The sequence below is a fragment of the Balaenoptera ricei genome, chromosome 21 (assembly GCF_028023285.1).
Source record: "Balaenoptera ricei isolate mBalRic1 chromosome 21, mBalRic1.hap2, whole genome shotgun sequence".
Classification (NCBI taxonomy): Eukaryota; Metazoa; Chordata; class Mammalia; order Artiodactyla; family Balaenopteridae; genus Balaenoptera; species Balaenoptera ricei.
This window is the reverse complement of record NC_082659.1, coordinates 35,238,017-35,257,155: the sequence shown is the minus strand read 5'-3', so window position 1 is coordinate 35,257,155 and position 19,139 is coordinate 35,238,017. Positions and strand designations below refer to the sequence as shown.

Sequence of the window (19,139 nt, the reverse complement as noted above, 5' to 3'; positions counted from 1 at the left end):
TTGCGGTGCGCGGGCTTCTCAGTGCGGTGGCTTCTCTTGTTGCGGCACACGGGCTTTAGGCGTGCACAGGCTCAGTAGTTGTGGCGCATGGGCTTAGTTGCTCCGCGGCATGTGGGATCTTCCGGGACCAGGGCTCAAACCCGTGTCCCCTGCACTGGCAGGCGGATTCTTAACCACTGCGCCACCAGGGAAGTTCACGCCTGCTTCTTTAAGAGCTTCTTTATAGCTGTGGCCCTTGAGGTGTCTTATTCTGTGTCAGTGACAGCTGTGATGACCTCCAGTCTTATTGGAACGGATGGGACCCTGGGCCCAGAAGACAACTTTTGCACAAGCTTTACAGATGGGTCCCTGTCCTGAAGGATGATATTTTTTCCTATCTCTTCCCAACTGCATCTCCTCACCATGACAACCCACATCCCATAGTAGCCATCATGCATAAGACTTTCACCCTGCGGGGCTTTCATGCTGAATTCCATGTCTAAACACCATCAGACAAGCCGTCTCCAGGCATTCATGGTGTCCTTGTGCCCCCAGGGTTCCCCCTCCGTTTCTTCTCACAGAAATGTCCACCATTCACACACTGACAACCTAAAGTGGATTGTATAAAACGGGGAAACCCGGGGCTTCTCAAGCCCCTTATTGTTACACACTCGGTGAAGGTACACAGCGTGCCGAACAGCCATTGTAAGGAGAATGACAAGCAGTGAGGCCGGGGAGCTCTTCTTGGCTTCGGGGTTGTTCACAGCAGTTCACGTGAACGTCAGGCCTCCAAGGGACGAAACCTCTGCCACATCAGGCCCCTGCAGCCAGGATGCTCTGCTCCTGGTGCAGTTCGGAGTGAGGTGTCAGCGTGGTTCGGGGTGGAGAAGGGGGCACCGTTCCTGTCCGTACTCACCTCCTAGAACCGCTCTGCAGTGCAGCCCCCCGGCTCCTGCGATGGCCTTGCTCCATTCGGAAATCACTGGCTTGTGGAAGCGTTGACGTCACAGTCCCTAAAGCAGTGCTTTCCAACCCTGGCTGCACGTTGCAATCTCGTGGGGAGTCCAGGGCACGCTACAGACTGACTAAATCGGGATCTCTGGGGGTGGGGGGCGGGCATCGCTATTTTTAAAGCTCCCCGGGTGACCCCAGTGTGCAGCCGCTGTGGTGAACCACTGCCTTGGAGGAATCGCCAGCCCTAGAGCTGGAACGCCCTCCCAGGTAATAGTTCTCAAGCCCGTGCCCGTTTGGGGGCTGGTCTCTGGAAGTTGTGATACTCTTTGTGGAACATTATGAAATATATTTGACCTTCTCTCTGTAACTAGCACATGACCTTCGTTTGGTCCTTTCCTTCTCCCCAAATAATACGCTAGCTAACACTTACTGAGTGCTTCAAGCATTTTGTGTATTAAGTGCTCTATGTGTACTTCAGTCCTCACGAGGACCCCATGAGACGGGTCTTATATTACAGTCCTGCATATTTACAAGCGAGGACACAGAGGCAAAGAAAGCTTCAGTCGCCTGCTCAGGATTACACAGCTGGCACTTGAACCCAGGTGCCCTGGCTCTGGGGTCTGCTCTCCTGCCTCCTGCCTCTCAGTCCACGGAGAGAAAGCCAAGCACTGATTCATTCAGTAGGCATTAACAGAGCCCCTACAGTGTGCCAGGCCCTTACTCATACGTTCATTGTCGTGAACTAGGGGTGGCTTAACAGATAACAGACCTGTGTAATGCTGTCAGAAAAAAATGACTTCAAATCAATTTCAAAATAATTATTCTTGGTTGATGTCCTATAACACCAGCTCTTCTATATCTAACAACCTTAAACAGCAAGTTAACTATCTAATTTTTTAAATAATAATTTTCTTTTTTTTTTTTAAATTTATTTATTTATGGTTGTGTTGGGTCTTTGTTTCTGTGCGAGGGCTTTCTCTAGTTGTGGCAAGCGGGGGCCACTCTTCATCACGGTGCACGGGCCCCTCACTATCGTGGCCCCTCTTGTTGCAGAGCACAGGCTCCAGACGCGCAGGTTCAGTAATTGTGGCTCACGGGCCCAATTGCTCCGTGGCATGTGGGATCTTCCCAGACCAGGGCTCGAAACTGTGTCCCCTGCATTGGCAGGCAGACTCTCAACCACTGCGCCACCAGGGAAGCCCTAACTATCTAATTGAATGTACTTTGTTTTACTTTCTTTGAGATGCCCTCTTTGACCCATGGATTATTTAGAAGTGTGTTGTTTAATTTCCAAGTGTTTAGCGATTTCCTTGTTTTTCTGTTAGTGGTTTCTACTTTGAATTCATCATGATCAGAGAACACACTCTGTATAATTTCACTTCTTTTAAGATTGTTGGTTTGTTTATGGCCTAAGATATAGTCTATCTTATTGAATGTTCCATGGGTGCTTGGAAAATATGTGTGTCATGCTGTTGTTTGGTGGAGTGTTCTATATATGTCAGTTAGGTCCTGTTGCTTGACTGTATTGTTCACATCTTCTGTACCCCTTTTTTTTTCTTCTGTATTCTTTATGATTTTATGTTTGGTAGTTCTATTAGTTGCTGACAAGGTGATTGAAGTCTCCAACTATAATTGTGGAATTGTCTGTTTCTCCTTTCAGCTTTATTGGTTTTTGCTCTATGTATATTGAGGCTCTGTTGTTTGGTGCATATGTATTTCGGATCATTATGTCTTCCTGGTGGATTGATCCCTTTATCATTTTATAATGTCCCTGTTTGTCTCTAGGAATTTTCTTTGCTCTAAAGTCTACTTTATCTTATATGGCCACTCCTGTTTTATTAATGTTTGCATGGTACATCTTTCTCCACCCTTTTTCTTTCAGTTTATCCATGTCATTTGTCAAATTTGAAGTGAGTTTCTTGTAAACAGCTGGAGTTGTGTTACTTTTTTTTAATCCACTCTGCCAGTCTCCTTTTTAAAATTGGTATATTTAGGCCATTTAGACTTGAGGTAATCATAATGTGTTAAAGTTTGTCTCCCAAGTTAACAGTTTACATAACCAGGGTACATTTTCTTGTAGAGATCTCACCAAGAGATGAAATTAACAACAGCTGACAGTGGGTACTTGACCAAGGGATCTTTGTTTATTTGCATGATTTTATGGCCAAAGTAAAAGTTTGATGTCATCCTCTTGAAAAGTTTTCTAAGCTAAATTTATTGAGATCACACTTAATTGCATGGGGTTTTAGCGTCTCAGCTGCCCATTTGTTCATGTGTTTGGTGAACCCAGAACTTTCTTCTGAGGAATATTTAGTCCCATCCGGGGACTCCCTGTGCGCAGCTCCTTGCTGAGGTCAAGTGGCCATCTGCTCTGGTATGTGCCCTGTGTGTCATAGGAAGATGTCAGTAATACTGCAGCCACGGTGGCTGGCAGTGTTTGCATCTGCTTGTGGTGACCAGCATGGTGTATTTTCGTGTCTGCACGCCCTTATCAGTTGCTCTCGCTCCATTATTACTGCTGCATTGCAAACTGTCCTAGAATTTAGTGGCTTTTGATCCCCATTTTCACATGCTGACAGATTCTGTGGGTCCAGAGTTCAGAAAGGACCCAGTGGGGACGACTGTCCCTGTTCCAGCTCGTCTGGGGCCATGTCTGGGAAGGCGGGAAGGTTGGGGTGACTCGACCTTGGGGAGACAATCACCCAAATGTACCTTCCCTTGCTAGTCTGGCAGCTGTGCTGTGGTGACGTGAGCACCAGGACGGTCCCTGGAGCTAGGTGACCCTGGGGTAGTTGACCTCTTACGTGGTGGTCTGGGCTCCACGAGAAAACATTCCAGCAAACAAAGTGGCAGCTGCATCACTCTGCGGTCCTCTCTTGGGCAAAGTAGCCACAAGCCCACTCAGATTCGAGGGGATGGGCCCTCCCTTGATGGGAACCTTGTCAGACAATTTGGGGGTCATGACATACTTGAGAAAAAATATTTATGGAGTAGTAACTGCCACCTAGATAGGTTAAGTGGTATCTGTTCTTTCACATTCTCTAAATTAAAAAAAATTTTTATATTAAACTATCATTTGAAAACTGCATAGCCTAACAGACCACCTTGTTTTGGTATGCTGTGGAATTACTTTATGCTTGACTAGTAGGTCAGTTTCAGGCTATGTGAGTAAGGTTGCTGTAGGAATTCTCTAGGGGCTCATAACCCTAAGATGTGTTTCTCTGGGTTTATTGTGATTTCACAGACACAGTGAGTCATGTGCTGTTTGTTGTGTGTCCTGTGTAGTTGGCGAACCTGAAGCTTTGAGAATTGACTTTGTCCAAAGTCACAGAGCAAGTTAATCGTTGACTGGAATTAAATTCAGTGTCTCTTTCTCCTGGGGCAGTGTCTGTGTAAGAACGTCCCTGGCTCTTTCATCTAAGGTGTCCCTTTATGACGTGCCACCTCATGGGGTGACGGACACGTAGCTCGGCGTTCTGAGCAGACTGTTTCACTAAACAGGATGTTCCTGTTGGGTGACTTCACAGCCCCCAGTGGTCGGTGTTACATTGTTTCTTAGTGTGCTCTTCACCCCAGAGAAGCATGTTCACTTCCCCACCGTGCGGTTTCCCTGGTGATCAAGCTGAGGCGTGTGTCCATGTCTGTTTCTAAGGATGGGGAAGAAAGTGTGGCATAGGATTCGTTCTTCTAAAAGAAAGCTAATCTCAACGCGGTTTTCTTCACAACCCGTTATGGTGATTAGGACATACTTTTTTACAGTTTAGGATCGAGATTGTTATATTTTAGCTATAGTGATTGTCAAAAAGTAAAAGAAAATCCACAAACCAGGATCCAAGCAAAACCAATAACCTGTGTGGTAGTGACTGGTCCGACCTTGGTGTGACTCACAGGTGTAGGAGACTGGGGACCCGCCTGGCCCCTCGCCCAGCCTTAGGACTGTCCGAAGCTTTCTGCGTGGACACGTCCACCTCCTCTCCGTTACTCAGTCTCCACGTCTCCTGGACAGAGCCAGGGGCTTCTCACCGCGCCCCCCCGCCCTGACCACAGTGCTCTCCAGGCAGGCCTGGGTCTTATTCATCTTCATGGCTCTAGTCTGTTACCGTGATGGAAGGTGCGTATCAAGAGACCGTGGAGTGAAGGAGCGACTGGATTGATGGTTCACAGAAGCAGAACCCATCACTCACTAGCCTCTTGCCTTTCCTTCTGCCCTTGTGGCCCCAGAGTGTTTGCAAGAAATGATTCATCATTCACATTTCATTTAAAATACTGCTAAAGTTTGGGCCATAGCTCCAAACTTTCTCATGTTATGAAGGAGATGTTCAGACAGAAAACCAAAAAAAAAAAAAAAAAAGAGGATTGGGGTCTGAAAAGTGCTTTCTTTCAGTGTTAGTTTTCCTCGCTGTTGTGACCTCAGTTCCTCTCCCTTTCTGTGACCCTGGAAGCAGGGGGGGTCGCAGGCCAAGCCATGCTCTGGGGCCTGCTCCGTGGGCCTCTGATCACGGCCCCCTCCCAGCAAAGCTCCATCGATTCAGAACATTATTATTTATTGCAATGGCTACTTCTGGTGTTTACTGTCTAATGTTGGTACCAGTTTGGGGGTAAACCAGTGGTTCCCCAATTTAATAGGTCTGGTGGGGGGGGGGGGTGCCCAAGAATCTGCCTTTTCTAAGGCTGACCAGTTCCTACCAGCACAGACAAATGCAGGTGGACCATTGTCTGTTGTGGTAGAAGATGATGACCTGTACGCCAGGCCTTCTGATTCTTTAACTCTTCAGCCTGCTGTGGTTGATCTGTCTTGTGGCAGTGCCACAGAAACATACATGCGTTCCCCCAGATATCCAGTGGTTCAGTGTTACAGCCTATCTGTAAAGCTAAAATGAATTCTTACCACTGACTAATTGGATTAGTTAGCCAAATAAAATAAATGCTCACAGCAGGTCCAACTTAGGATATTCCTTGAAGCACAAAGCAGTTGACATGGATGCTTTGACCTTACCCTGTGATTCGATTCTTAAGGCCTGGAAGTAAGAGCTCGGTGTCGTGAAATATCTTGTTTAAAGTGTTGTGAAGTGAGTGTGAAGCCAGGGTTAGACCGGGGTCTCTGGCTTAGGTGGTGCCAAGCACAGCGACTGTCAGGACAGCTCGGGGCCTGGACGTGTCCGCAGCGGGAAGGAGGCTGCGCTAATTGTGCTGATGATGGGAGGGGTGTAGGCGTGCTGCGGTGCAGGGTGGTGCTAACCAGTATGGGGGGTGTAGTCAGATAAAGGGTTGTGGTATCTGATAACTACAGGTCAGTGATTTGAAAATTCCAGTTGATATTATACATTAGAAATGGGTTTCTCAAGCAACGGGTAAAAAAATTCTGTTGCAGTATTGCTAAGAAACTACCTTGACTCAGATTTTATATATGCTAGTTTGTATATCACCAGGCCTTTTACCAGAATATCAAGAATCCTGGTCTCATACAGATGGCCAAAAGGCACATGAAAAGAGCTCCACATCGCTAATGATTAGAGAAATGCAAATCAAATCTACAATGAGGTATCACCTCACACCGGTCAGAATGGCCATCATCAAAATGTCTACAAATAATAAATGCTGGAGAGGGTGTGGAGAAAAGGGAACCCTCATACACTGTTGGTGGGAATGTAAATTGGTGCAGCCACTATGGAAAAACAGTATGAAGGTTCCTTAAAAAACTAAAAATAGAACTACCATACGACCCAGCAATCCCACTACTGGGCATATACCCTGAGAAAACCATAATTCAAAAAGAGTCATGTACTACAGTGTTCATTGCAGCTCTATTTACAATAGTCAGGACATGGAAGCAACCTAAGTGTCCATTGACAGATGAATGGATAAAGAAGATGTGGTACATATATACAATGGGATATTACTCAGCCATAAAAAAGAATGAAATAATGCCATTGGCAGCAACATGGATGGACGTAGAGATTATCATACTAAGTAAGTCAGACAGAGAAAAAGACAAATATCATATGATATCACTTATATGTGGAATCTAAAAAATGATACAAATGAACTTATTTACGAAACAGAAATAGACCCACAGACATAGAAAACAAACTTACAGTTACCAAAGGTTGGAAAGGAGGGGAGGGATAAATTAGGAGCTTGGGATTAACATATACACACTACTATATGTAAAATAGATAACCAACAAGGACCTACTGTATAGCACAGGGAACTATACTCAATATTTTATAATAACCTATAATGGAAAAAAATCTGAAAAAGAATATATGTATGTGTATATATATATATATATGTATGTATAACTGAATCACTTAGCTGTACACCCAAAACCATCACAACATTGTAAATCAACTATACTCCAATAAAAAAATAAAATTAAAAAAAATGAAGAATCCTGGTCTCTGGGTCCACAGTGACTTAAAAGAATGAGTTATTGGATCCAGCTTCCAAGCATATTTGATGCCATTGTATTGACACATAGCACAGCAGGAGGAGGGCTTTCCCAAGCCCGGACCCATCTGACTGAGAGTAGTAATGCAGTCAACGACGAATGGGGCAAAGGGGCAGGACGTCATAATAATAGTAATGACATCGTTATCGTTATTACCGCTGCTGACATCGCCGAGTGCTTCCCGGGTACCAGGCATGTTTACATGTGTTAATTTATTTAACCTTCACAAAATCCGTATAAAGAAATAGGGCTGTATTTTTATTGATCCCGTTTCTTAAAGATGAGGAAAGTGGTATCAAGGAATCAATCCATAATACGTTATCTCAGTCTTCAAAAGTGAGTCTTGAGACTGACTTTTCTGATATACTTCGGACAGTTACCATCTTTCTGAAGTATCTTTATTGATGTTTTTCTGTTCTCAAAAGTCAATCTCAAAAAGAAAGGAAGAACAGAAAAGAAGACTTGTAAACATCCTTTTGATGGTGAGGTTGATTGACCTTTAAGAGCTTGAGCATGGCAGGCTCTTGGATTCGCAGCTGTGCTGCCGGTCACCCTGTGAGCATGTCATTCGTAACGCGGAACAGGTTACTCACTTACCTTCTGCAGAGGCCTCCATTCTCCCGTCTGTAAAAAGGACGTGGTAAAGGGCGGACCCTCTGGAAGCCTCCTTCGAACCGAGGTGGTATTTGTGAACATGGTCTGAGCAGCCACGGGCAGGCACGGCTGTTTGGGCTGCGTGGCCTCTGCTTCGGGCTGAGCTGGACGAGTAGTCGTGTACACACAGCTCACGGGCACCAGAAGAACGACGAGGTCACACGTGCCCCGCTCTCTGACCCTTAACCCCGGCGCATTGCTGCTGCTGTATCTTGAGTTGCTGCTTCTCCCACATCCTGGACGTGCCGTCCGCGGCTGGTGGGAAGCGTGATAACGGCGTCCGACTTCCTGTCCCCGGGTTTGCTCTGGAGCCCTGAGACGCCCCCCCTGGTCCCCGCTCGAGGCCCCTCAGACTCTGCTGAGTCCGGCAGCGTCGCTCTGTGTGGCTTCCACGTTGGTTCCCTAGAGGAAGGAGAGGGGTGCATGCCTCGACACCCCGTCCCCGCAGAGTGAGAGCTCGGGTGGAGAGGAGGCGGTGGGGTCGCGGTCTGTCCGGCCAGTGTGAAAGCCTGGCCTCCCCGGGAGCCCGCTTTTCCACGAAACCTAAACGTCCTCAGGAGCCTTTTCCCGTGACTCCGCTGTCACTTCTGACCTCGGCCCCCGAGCTGCGCATGCTCACCTGGCCCGATTTCTCCCCCTCCGGTCCTGCATTGCCTCCGGCTCTCGCCCGCACCCTCGGCCGGACCCCGGTGAGGCCCCTCGGCCACTTTCTTCGTGGTGCCGGCCCCCTGGCCCTGCACGTGTGTCCCGCAGAGCCGGCCTGGATCCGCAAGTCCTGTGTCCCCCTCCTTGCTCTGCTCCTCCCGCCGCCGGGGACAGTCCCCTCTTGCACGTGCTCTGTCGGGGCTCACGGGGCCTCCTGCGCCCTCGTGCCCGGGTGTGGACCCCTCTCGCCCTGCCCCGTGCCGCCCCGGCTCTCCACCGGCCCGGCCTGCCCAGCAGCCTGTGTCGCCCCTAAGCCCCATTCTCAGCCCGGCCTTCCTCCTGCTGCGCGAGAAACTGGACGCTCGTTCTCGTGCTTCCTTGGGCTCCTCGTCCCACCCCTGCGTGGTCCGCACCCCGCTGGCCTCCTGCCCTGTGCTGGGGGGTAGGTTGCCCCCTCTCTGTCCCAGACCTGGTCCTTCCCTGGGTGGGACCCCACCCCACCCGTGGGACCCCACCCCACCCCCACCCCACCCGTGGGACCCCACCCCACCCCCTCCTTCCATCCGTGTAGCCTCGTGGTCTATTTCTGTTTGCGTCTTCCTCTCAGCGCGAGACGGACTTGTTCTTTCTCCTATTTTTCAAGTCCTTCATGAAGGACTTTTCAACCCTCTGAGTTCCTCTGGCTGCCACTCTGCTGGGTCCGCCCCTTCTTACCCAGCACCTCCCCATCCCACCCGCCTTCTGTGCTGCAGAAGCAGAGCTCTGGCTCCCGTGGAGCTCAGCTATGGGGGGGCGCAGGGGCGAGGAGGGTGAACACCCTCAGGTAACGGGCGGCGACGGCACTAGAAGAGGGCGCGTGGAAGAGGGGACCGAGGGGGGCGGGAGACGGCCTCTTGGAAGAGGTGCATCTGGGTCGAGACCTACAAGGGGGGAAGGATCCGGCGGTGCCCAGCCTGGGGAGGCATCCCAGGCAGAGGCGGAGGAAAGGGCAAAGGTCCTGGCGCAGGAAGGAACTTGACAACTTCCAGGAAACAGAAGCAAGATGCTTTCCTCACCTAGCTCGCTCCTGCCACTCGACCTCTCACCCTCTTTCAGATTTGCTCCAGACCCTGTCGCTTCCGGGAACGTCATGGCCGGAAGGCGTTGGGCCGCTTGCCATCCAGTGGGCTGCCCCATCCTCATCGTACTTGACCTTGACGCAGCAGCGGGCGCTGAGCTGCCCTGGCCCACCGTGAGCTCCCCGCCGCCCCGTCCTGCGCCTGACCTGGCAGCCTCCCTGCTGGCTACGTAGCACCTGCCTCCGGGGCCCCTCTTCTCACCCACCACACTTCCACAGCCCCCCCAAACGCTGGGGCATCTCACTCTGTCTGAAAAGGGCCTGTCTGCTGAGCTTCAGACACAAGCTCCTCAAGTCAGCATTTCAGAGTTTAACTCATAGGCCTCGCCTCACCTGCAGCTCACTCCCCTCGACTGCCCTCTCACCTCTAACCGGTTCTCTCCAGCCTTTGCCACTTGCCCTCCTCTCACTGGCACTGTCTCAGTTTCCTGCTGAGTCACAGGGCTTCTTCCCTCATTGCTCTGATCTCACCCCCTGTGCTCCATCCACACCGCTGTCAGGCGACGGCGCTAAAGCCACCTCGCCTCTCCCCTGCGCTTGGGGGGAGTTTGCTCCCGAGGAGGCCCTGGTGGCCAGCGTGCTGTGCCCCACCTCGCTGTCCAGCTTCACCTCCTGCACCTGCCTCCTGTGCCCCAGCCGGGCTGAGCTGCTGCAAGTTTGCCAAACATAACAAGTTGGTTTTGTTTGTTCAGTATCTTTGTTATCTTTCCGTGGAATGTTCTCTCTGATTTTGTAGTCTTGGCAAACGCCCAGTCTCCAGTTCTGGTGAAATATCGTCTGTCAGCCTGTCCACACCCTCAGCAGGTGGAGACGCCCTCCTTTCTGCTCCCTGCACCGTGGGCAGACTCTCAGGTGCTTCGCATGTTATATGTGCCTCTTTGGTTTACCTGTCTGCCTTCTCTCTAGAATGTGAATTCTGAGAGCACAGTGATTTTCTTTTTTAATCTTCAATTTATTTTTGGCTGCACTGGGTCTTCGCTGCTGCATGTGGGCTTTCTCTAGTTGTGGCGAGTGGGGGCTACTCTTCGTTGCGGTGCGCGGGCTTCTCGTTGCGGTGGCTTCTCTTGTTGCACAGCACGGGCTCTAGGCACGTGGGCTTCAGTAGTTGCGGCATGCGGGCTCAGTAGTTGTGGCGCACGGGCTTAGTGGCTCCGTGGCATGTGGGATCTTCCCGGACCAGGGCTCGAACTCGTGTCCTCTGCATTGGCAGGTGGATTCTCAACCACTGTGCCACCAGGGAAGTCCCCACAGTGATTTTTTTTTTAAATCACATCTCTCGTTATATCTCTAATGGAGAACACAGTCCATGGTGAATGATACCCATAAGGAAAATCAATAACGATAAAAATAACCATGTCATGTGACTATGAATTGTGCGTGGCTGGTGGTACACCTGGTGAGGAGCCCAGCCCACTGCTGCGCTGGGATCATAACATGTCTTCGCTTCCCACTTAGTATCAGATACATGATTGTCTTCATGGAGTTGATATGTAGCTTTGTGGGGAAAAGATGGCTCTGAAAAGAAAGTCAACTGCCAGTATTAGTGATGAAGTAAGGGGGAGCCCTCAGTAAGTGAGGTTCTTAGAAATTCTTGATGGATTAAGAACCAAGTGTTGGAGCCCGTGCTCCGCAACAAGAGAAGCCACCGCAATGAGAAGCCCGCGTACCGCAGTGAAGAGTAGACCCCGCTCGCTGCACCTAGAGAAAGCCCGCACGCAGCAACGAAGACCCAACGCAGCCAAAAATAAATAAATAAAAATAATTAAAAAAAAAAAAAGAACCAAGTGTTGAGTTTGTCTGCATGGATCTACAGCATGAACAAATGCAATAAATAGGAATAAGAAAGGGGATTCATGAATTGTTTCAGCAAGGACATCAGTCGGTGCAGCCGTTTCTTATCAAAAGGAATGTTTAGTGAAAGTTAATGGTGATGAACCTGAGTCAGGACGAGTGCAGAAGCGGCTGTGAGCTGATGCCCCGTGATGCAGGAGAAACAAGGTGTGTGCAGGCGTCCCATAACCTGGCAGAGGAGGAAAGCTGTAAAGTGGTTACTTTTCACTGTCTTTATGGGGAGAATTATCTACATTGTAGTCTCTGAGCATCTGGGGATTCATGGCAGTCTTTTGCAAATGTCAAGTGTCTGCTACTTTCCCTAAGAAAATAGAGCCGACAACAGATGGCACTGTGATGATGTCTTGTTATCCCACGTGGCCTGGGAGTGAGACGTTTCATCAAAGTGGAATTCTTTAGATAACTGAAGCACCACAATAGTAGAAAATTACCGTTGTGAAATAAAATCTTTCTCAGGTATGTCCCAGTTTCTCTTTCTGAACAGACTAAGGAGATTAGGCTCCTACAGTGGTGTCTTCAAAGGCAGTTTACATAGGTGGAGTATTTTTTTTTCTTTATATTAGATGATCCCAGACATTTCTGTTAAATTAAAACAAAATAATAACATTCTGTCTCCCCCCTGCTGTTAGGAGGTGACCTGTCACTACTTACTACTGTCAGCATTTCTGCCTGTTACACCTTTTCTCTCTGCATATACTCTCCTTTTTCTGGAAATAATTTTTTTTCATGAAAATCCCCCCCTTTTCAAAATTTACTACTTTTAATGTGTTGTAGAGTCTGAACTCAGATCATTGTTATTTAGCAGCTGTTAGAGCTATGTGTAAAAGAAAGAGAAAAGCTCCAAGGGGGCTTGTAAGGGTTATCTGAGGGTAAAGGAGCTGTGAACCGTGGTTTTTACCACAGACCTTATGTTGTTTGTCTGACTTCTCAGACGCTGCTGCCCACGTTCCTGCTTCTTCCTTTGCTCTGAGGGGTTCGTGTTGGGTACGGAAGGCGACCTCGAGGGAGGAAACAGCTTCCCTGGGTCTCGGTGTGCTCGTCTGTAAAATGAGAGGCTGGACTAGACCATGTCCGGGGGCACATGTGTCACGGGCCAGGAGAGCAGCTCCACGCAGAGGTGTGTAAGCTCTCAGATCCGCGTGTCTGGAGGAGTGAGCGATCACTTGGGATTGAGAAAGTCTGGGAATCTTCCCAGGGGAGGAGGGTACTGTTTAGAAGGGGTGAGGGGGGACCGGTGGGGACCTGTGTCTTGAGAAAGTGCCAGGCCTTTTCACAGGACAGCAGTTATTGTGGTAAAATATACATAACGTAAAATTCACCACTTTAGGCTTTTTTTGGCCACACTGTGCAGCTTATGGGATCTTAATTCCTCAGCCAAGGATTGAACCCACGCCCTCCGCAGTGAGAGCACGGAGTCCTAACCACTGGACCACCAGGAAATTCCCTATTTTAACCATTTTTAGGTGTACAGTTCATTGGCATTAAGTACACTCACATTGTGTGTAACTGTCATCCCCACGCATTTCTAGAACTTTTTCATTATGTCGGACTGAAACTCCGTGCCCAATAAACACTAAGTCCCCTCCCCCTGCCCCAGCCTCTGGTGAGTCCCAGTCTACTGCCTGTCTCTGTGAGTTTGACTGCTTTAGACTCCTCGTACGAGGGGGGTCATACAGTCTCTGTCCTTTTCTGTCTAGCTGACTCCACTTAGCTCGCGTTTTCGGGTCCATCCATGCTGTAGCACGTGTCTGAATGTCATTCCTCTTTAAGGCTGAGTAATATTCCGTTGCATGTATAGACCACGCTTTGTCCATCCATTCACCTGTTCGTGGAGGTTTGAGTTGTTGCCACGTTTGGCTGCTGTGAATGATGCCGCTGTGAACATGTGTGTACAAGTGTCTGTTCAAGTCTGTTTTCAGCTCTTTTGGGTGCACACCCAGAAGTGCAATGCCTGGGTCAGATTATAATTCTGTGTTTAACTTTTAAGAGAACTGCCAGGCTCTTTTCCACAGCTGCACCGTTTTACATTCCCACCAGCGTTGCACTTTCGGTTCCAATTTCTCCAGGGGGAAGAGTAGTTGTATATGCTCGACGTAAACCCAATTTCACGTGAGGCAGGGGCAGGACCTGCAATTAGGACAGGAGTTTGGAGCCAGATAAGGGAGGGTTTGAAGGCTTGGCTGTAGTATTGGTGCTTTGCTCTCTGGGCTGTGGGAAGCTGGGGGGCTTCTGAGCTGGGGCAGAGCAGGCGTAGAGTGATGCTATAGGAAGCTAAGGGCCCCAGGGTATGTGCAGGATGGGCCGGGCCCTGGAAGTGGGGCAGGGGTGTCAGAGGCAGCAGGTATCCAGCTGGCGGACCTGGGCTCCATGCGGGAAGGTAGGAAAGGCGGGGCTGAAAGTGGAGACACCTCTGGGCTCAGCAGTGCAGCACTGGCCACAACCACGTCCGCTCGTCCTGAGTGAGGGCGAGGACCTTCGGCGTCATGATTTCTGAGGTCCGTAAGTGGAAGGCAGGATGGAGGGGGTCACGTCCGCATCTGGTAAGCTCCTCGCCTACTGAAGGAGCAGACATCTGCAGCAGACCGGGGAGCTGTATCTTGGATTCCCGGAGGTGTCCGCATCTAGTTGTTGGTCCTGGGGCCTGGACCCCTGGAGGAGAGCAGGACAAGCACGGGTCTGCCTGCACGGGGAGCAGAAACAGCAAACTCACAGGAAGCTCGGCACCTAGTGGCGGAAAGCGGGAAAAGGTGTTCAACTAAGCTCTCAGCCAGCTCCAGAGTCCTCATTTTGATCTTTAATTTGCATAGTGGATAAGAATAATACTGCCCTATAAAATATGACTAGGGAGGTATTCGCGTGGCCAGCTTGCTTTGCCTTTGCCATCGTGCATGCAGCTCGTCGGCTGAAAACCCCATCCTGCCGCGGTGCCTCTGCTCCCTTTCCCTCGGAGGGAGACTCTCCGAGTTTCCACCCCTCAAGGTTTCCAGGAGGCGCGGGCTTTGTTTAGGTGCTGTCCTTACGTCATAAGGAGACTGGGGTGGGGGGACGTACCTGTGGGTGTGGTGGACACAGGCTGCAAGAGAGCTTTAAGTAACTATTTAAAATAGATGGCATTAAGGGATGTAAAATCAGGTTTATAAGACATGATGAATTGAATTAGGCAGAGTAGGGGGAAACATGCTAAAAAGTTGTTGATGTAATAGCTGTTTCAAGGCACAGGATGCGGGTGAGGCCGACAGAGCAGCTGGAGTTGTGGGTGAGATCAGCCTGGTCCACTGGCTCCTGGTGGCCCCGGAGGGGTGGGGGGAGGGTGTGTCGGGAACCAGGAACGCAGGCCGCTCCTGTCCCCCGGGATGCTGGCGCCGCTCCCCACAGGCATGGTTGTAGGAATCATTATTAGTAAGAACTGCTACGTTCTCTGGTTCTTTATAAATGGACGCCCATCTCTTGAGACAGGTGCATACCTGCATCTTCAAATCTGTGGATTTAGATTTTAAAAAGTTAATGATTCTGATCCTGGTGCTGAGAAAGAAAATGACTCCAATTCCGAGAAGCCATCCCGGCCCGCGTACTTGTCATCTGCAGGTTCAGCTGTAGCAGCCTTGCACGGGGGTTGCCGTGGAGAGCAGGGGTACTTGCTGGCCCCGGGTCACAGCTGTGTTTCCGTCCAGCAGAGATGCTGTTACTGAGCCGACCGCTTCCTGACTCAGCCCCACCCCACCTGGGCCCCTGGGAGCTGTGGTGGCCCAGCTGCTCTGGGCAGCAGAGGTGGGAAGAGCCCGTGTCCTCTGCGAGGACCAGTTGCCTGAAGGGGTGAACAGGCTTCGAAGGGAACCACTTCCCGTTTTCAGAGACACCCTCCGAGCCTCGTGAGAAGTGCCCTCCCGTCTCCCACGAGTGGTCCCGGTGGGGATACTGGGACCCCGTCCCAGCAGGAGCTCGGCAGACCTTCTCTCAGCTTCCCCGACCTGCACTGGGGAGCCCAGGAGGCTTCAGGAGGGAGCTCCGCCCCATCCTCGTAGCCCTGCGCCCAGGTCCCCGAGTCCCCGAGCCGCCGGCGTCGGGCTGTGCGTGTGAACCTCTGGGCGGTGGGAGGTGAGACCCCCTGCAAGATTCGCAGCCCAGGCTCCTCTCTGCGGCCCTGGAGGGAGATCAGAGAGGCCGCAGGGCCGGGGGTGTGGGGTGAACAGCTCCTGGAAGGCGAAGAACAGAGGCGTTTGTGGTCCCCACAGAAGAGAGGAGGGGGGGTGAGGACAGAAAGAGAAGGGCTCGGAGAGGCCTGGAAACCGGCGAGCCCGGGAGGATGCCTTCTGTGGAGTCGCCTTTGTAGCTACTCAGAGCCCAGCGTGCGTCCCAGCCAAAGTAGGGGCTCAGAGGAAGGGAGGACGAGGAAGAGAAAACCTGGCCAGTCAAGAGAAGAGAGACGAGGACGCTTCTCTGGTGATTTGTTGAACTGGATGGGTTTTTCTGCCGGTAGGAAAGCGCCCACAAGCCCAGTGACACGGGGAGGTGTGGAACTTAGGCCCCAGGGGATGGTTGGCTCGCGAGGCGGGGAAGTTCCTTCCGGTCAGGCCTGCGGAGCCTCATCCCATGGTTGAGCGAAATGCTGGGTCACACGGTTCGCCCGGCAATGAGACGGTGGAGTTCCAGTGACGGCGACACTTGGGGGGCCCATCGTCGCCCCAAGTAGGCTGGCTCTGCGGCGCTGGCTGTGCTGCTTCCCGGAGGGGAAGTTATGTAAGACGTGCACCTGCCGCTGTGCTGGTACTGTACATGCCATCTGCTTTAGTGCTTCCGGAAGCTTCCAGAAGCTTCCATGGGGCCACAAGACCCATGGGACCGGCCCGAGTGGCTCCCAGTGCCCCGAATGGACCACTGTGGTCACTTCATCTGAAATGGCTGTCGTTTCTCAGAGATCGTTTTAACACACTTCTTAAATATAATATTAAAGTATGTATCTTATCATATTGCAGAAATGTAGATAAATAGCAGAAAAGAAAAAAAACACATAACCCTGCTCCACAGCACAGCCAGTCTTATTTTGACATACTTCCTTACAGTCCTTTTTTAAATGCCTCTGAATAGTATAAATGCAGCTTTGTATCCAACGTTACAAACTTTTTGCTGTGTGTTTTTTTTAGGTCTTCATAACCGATTTTTAAATTGATGGTATTTTCATTTCTTTTGTGATTTAAATGGGAGCATTTTGAGTTTTCTAATAAGTATTAGGTGTGGAGATTTAATCTTAATTTTTTAAAGTAAGGCATTTTGTGCTAGCTCTTGGCTATTAAAAACACTCAACAGCCACGGTTAATTTTTAGAACTGTCTCTCCTTGTGTCTGTTAACAGGCATCTACCGCACAGAAAAGGATAAAGGCACTTTGTACGAGCTCACGTTCAGAGGGGACCACAAGCACGAGTTCAGACGCCTTGTCTTGTTCCGACCGTTTGGCCCCATCATGAAGGTGAAGAAGGAGGAGCTGAACATGGCCGGCACGCTGGTCAATGTCATCGTCCCACTGGCCAGGAGGGTGGACAAGTTCCGGCAGTTCATGCAGAATTTCAGGTGGGCCTGTCGGCACGTGTGTGTGAAACGCTGACGGCGCGTCCCGTCCCTCCCTGGTCCCTGCCCAGCACGAAGGCCCCTGTCTCTCCCTGTTCGACTCTGTTTTCTTCCTGTGAAGTTTATCCTTGTATCTGCCTTTCCCTAAAGCCAATAGCAAGCTGCCAGATAAGCGGATTTACCTTTAGAAGCGAAGGTTAGGAAGACTGGGCTTTCATCAGGATCTGTAGGGTCACGCCTGCTGGGTTCCATTCTGACTGCAGTTGGGGCTCAGGTTGGGGGACCACGAGGCCGTGCTGTCCCCTCACTGGACTGGGCCCCTCCCAGCCTCCGAAAGGCCGGCACCCGCGTGGCCGTGGACCTGTGTGCTCGGCTGCAGCCTGGCTTCCTTCGGTGTCCTGCCCTGGCAGCGGCTGGAATGCATTCAGTCAGAGTCTTTTTTATTTTAACCTGTGTCTCCTCAGAGATTACATGGAAAATTATGCCGAGAAGTCTCCCAGCACTCATATTTGTAGCTACTCAAGAAGACTTAAGCGGGTTTTATGTTCTGATGCGGTGTGTAGTTTTTACACGTGTCTTCGAGCTCCTGACGGTGTGGTGTCGGATCTTACACTCTTGTGGACGACACTCACACGCTGCTTGAGGTCAGTCGGCTAGCTGACTTAGCCGGCTTATTTTAAAGATAGAACGTCATGTGTGCCTAATGATAAATATCGGAAGATCAAACTTACTTTTAATCTTTTATCATTAAATTCACTTTATTAAAAGCCAGTAAGGCTCAGTATAATGGTGTAGTTGAGGCTTCTCAAAATTCTGGATAATGCACACGTTTGAAGAGTAACCCGTTTCTGGCCAGGCTTCAGAGATGGGAGTAAATGAAGCCCAGCACTTATGTATCTGGGTCCCTTTCTGTCTTGTAACCTCAGTCTGAACGTGTCCTTCAAGCAAAGGTGACAGCTCCTCTCAAGATGGTCTCATTCCAGCTTCCAGAACCTTCTCCACTGGCATATTCAGGCCTGGAGATGATAACAGCTCTGCAGTCACTAGGAGGGGATATTGCTCTCATCCCCGTGTCCTCCTTACACCCTATCATTAAGCTTTGTAAATAGGTCCTTAATACATCTTCTCCAACTAAAAAGAGTAACCGTTTTCTAGCTACATTTTAAGGTCAGAACCCAGGAGTCTTTGGGGGGCCCTCTGGCCTGGTCTTCCGCGAGTTCAGAGTCCCTCGGCGGCACTCCTGATACGGCTGTGTGTGTGTGCGGTGTGTGCGTGTGTGTGCCAGGGCGGGCTGCAGGTCCGGGTAGAAAGCTCGCTGTTACTTGCACCTGAAGTCTGCCTCCCTGTAATTTCTACCCAGTGGGTCTAGTTGTGGTCTTTGAAGCAATGGCTGCCTTTGTATTCTCGGGGTTTGGGAGCTGGGCCTTCAGCTTGACGTCCTGCGGAGCTGGCTGGGCTGATCTTCCCACACCCACCCCCCACCAGTTTGGAGAACACCCCGGCGCACGATCCCACTCTGGCTCCGGCACTGAAGTGGCTGTGTGGCTTTGGCTCCCTTCAGTCCCCCTGGGTGCGCCTGTGTCCCTCTCTGCCTTCTATTCAGACTGGCCGACTACACTGGCCAATGAAGCATCCATCCTGGGAGGACGGACCCAGGGCTGGGTACCAGGCCTGAAGGCAAACCCTGACTCCCAGCGGCCGGTGTGCCTGTTCCCAGGACAAGTTTATAGAAAGTTCCCTCAGCCAGGAAGCTGCCTGGAGCCTGGGGCAGGGCCCTGAGGTTGGCTTTAGCACACAGGCCGGTCACTAGAGAGCTGAGCTTGGCGAGGTGGTGCCCCCGCCGGAGGGCTGTCTGCTCAGGGCACAGCCGAGTCCTCCTTTCAGGACTCCAGAGCCTGGAAGAAGGATTCTCTTGGGTGCATATG

The 19,139-nt window shown here is 50.7% G+C and overlaps 1 protein-coding gene across 8 annotated transcripts in view; it reads left to right on the top strand.

The window, feature by feature from the left end:
- Nucleotides 1-19,139, top strand: part of CSGALNACT1 (chondroitin sulfate N-acetylgalactosaminyltransferase 1) — a 336,764-nt gene that overhangs the window by 278,582 nt on the left and 39,043 nt on the right. For all 8 annotated transcript variants that reach the window (XM_059909680.1, XM_059909681.1, XM_059909682.1 and 5 more), the window contains one exon: nt 17,001-17,217. In XM_059909680.1, the coding sequence (XP_059765663.1) occupies nt 17,001-17,217 (217 nt within the window). The remainder of the gene's footprint in view (nt 1-17,000; nt 17,218-19,139) is intronic.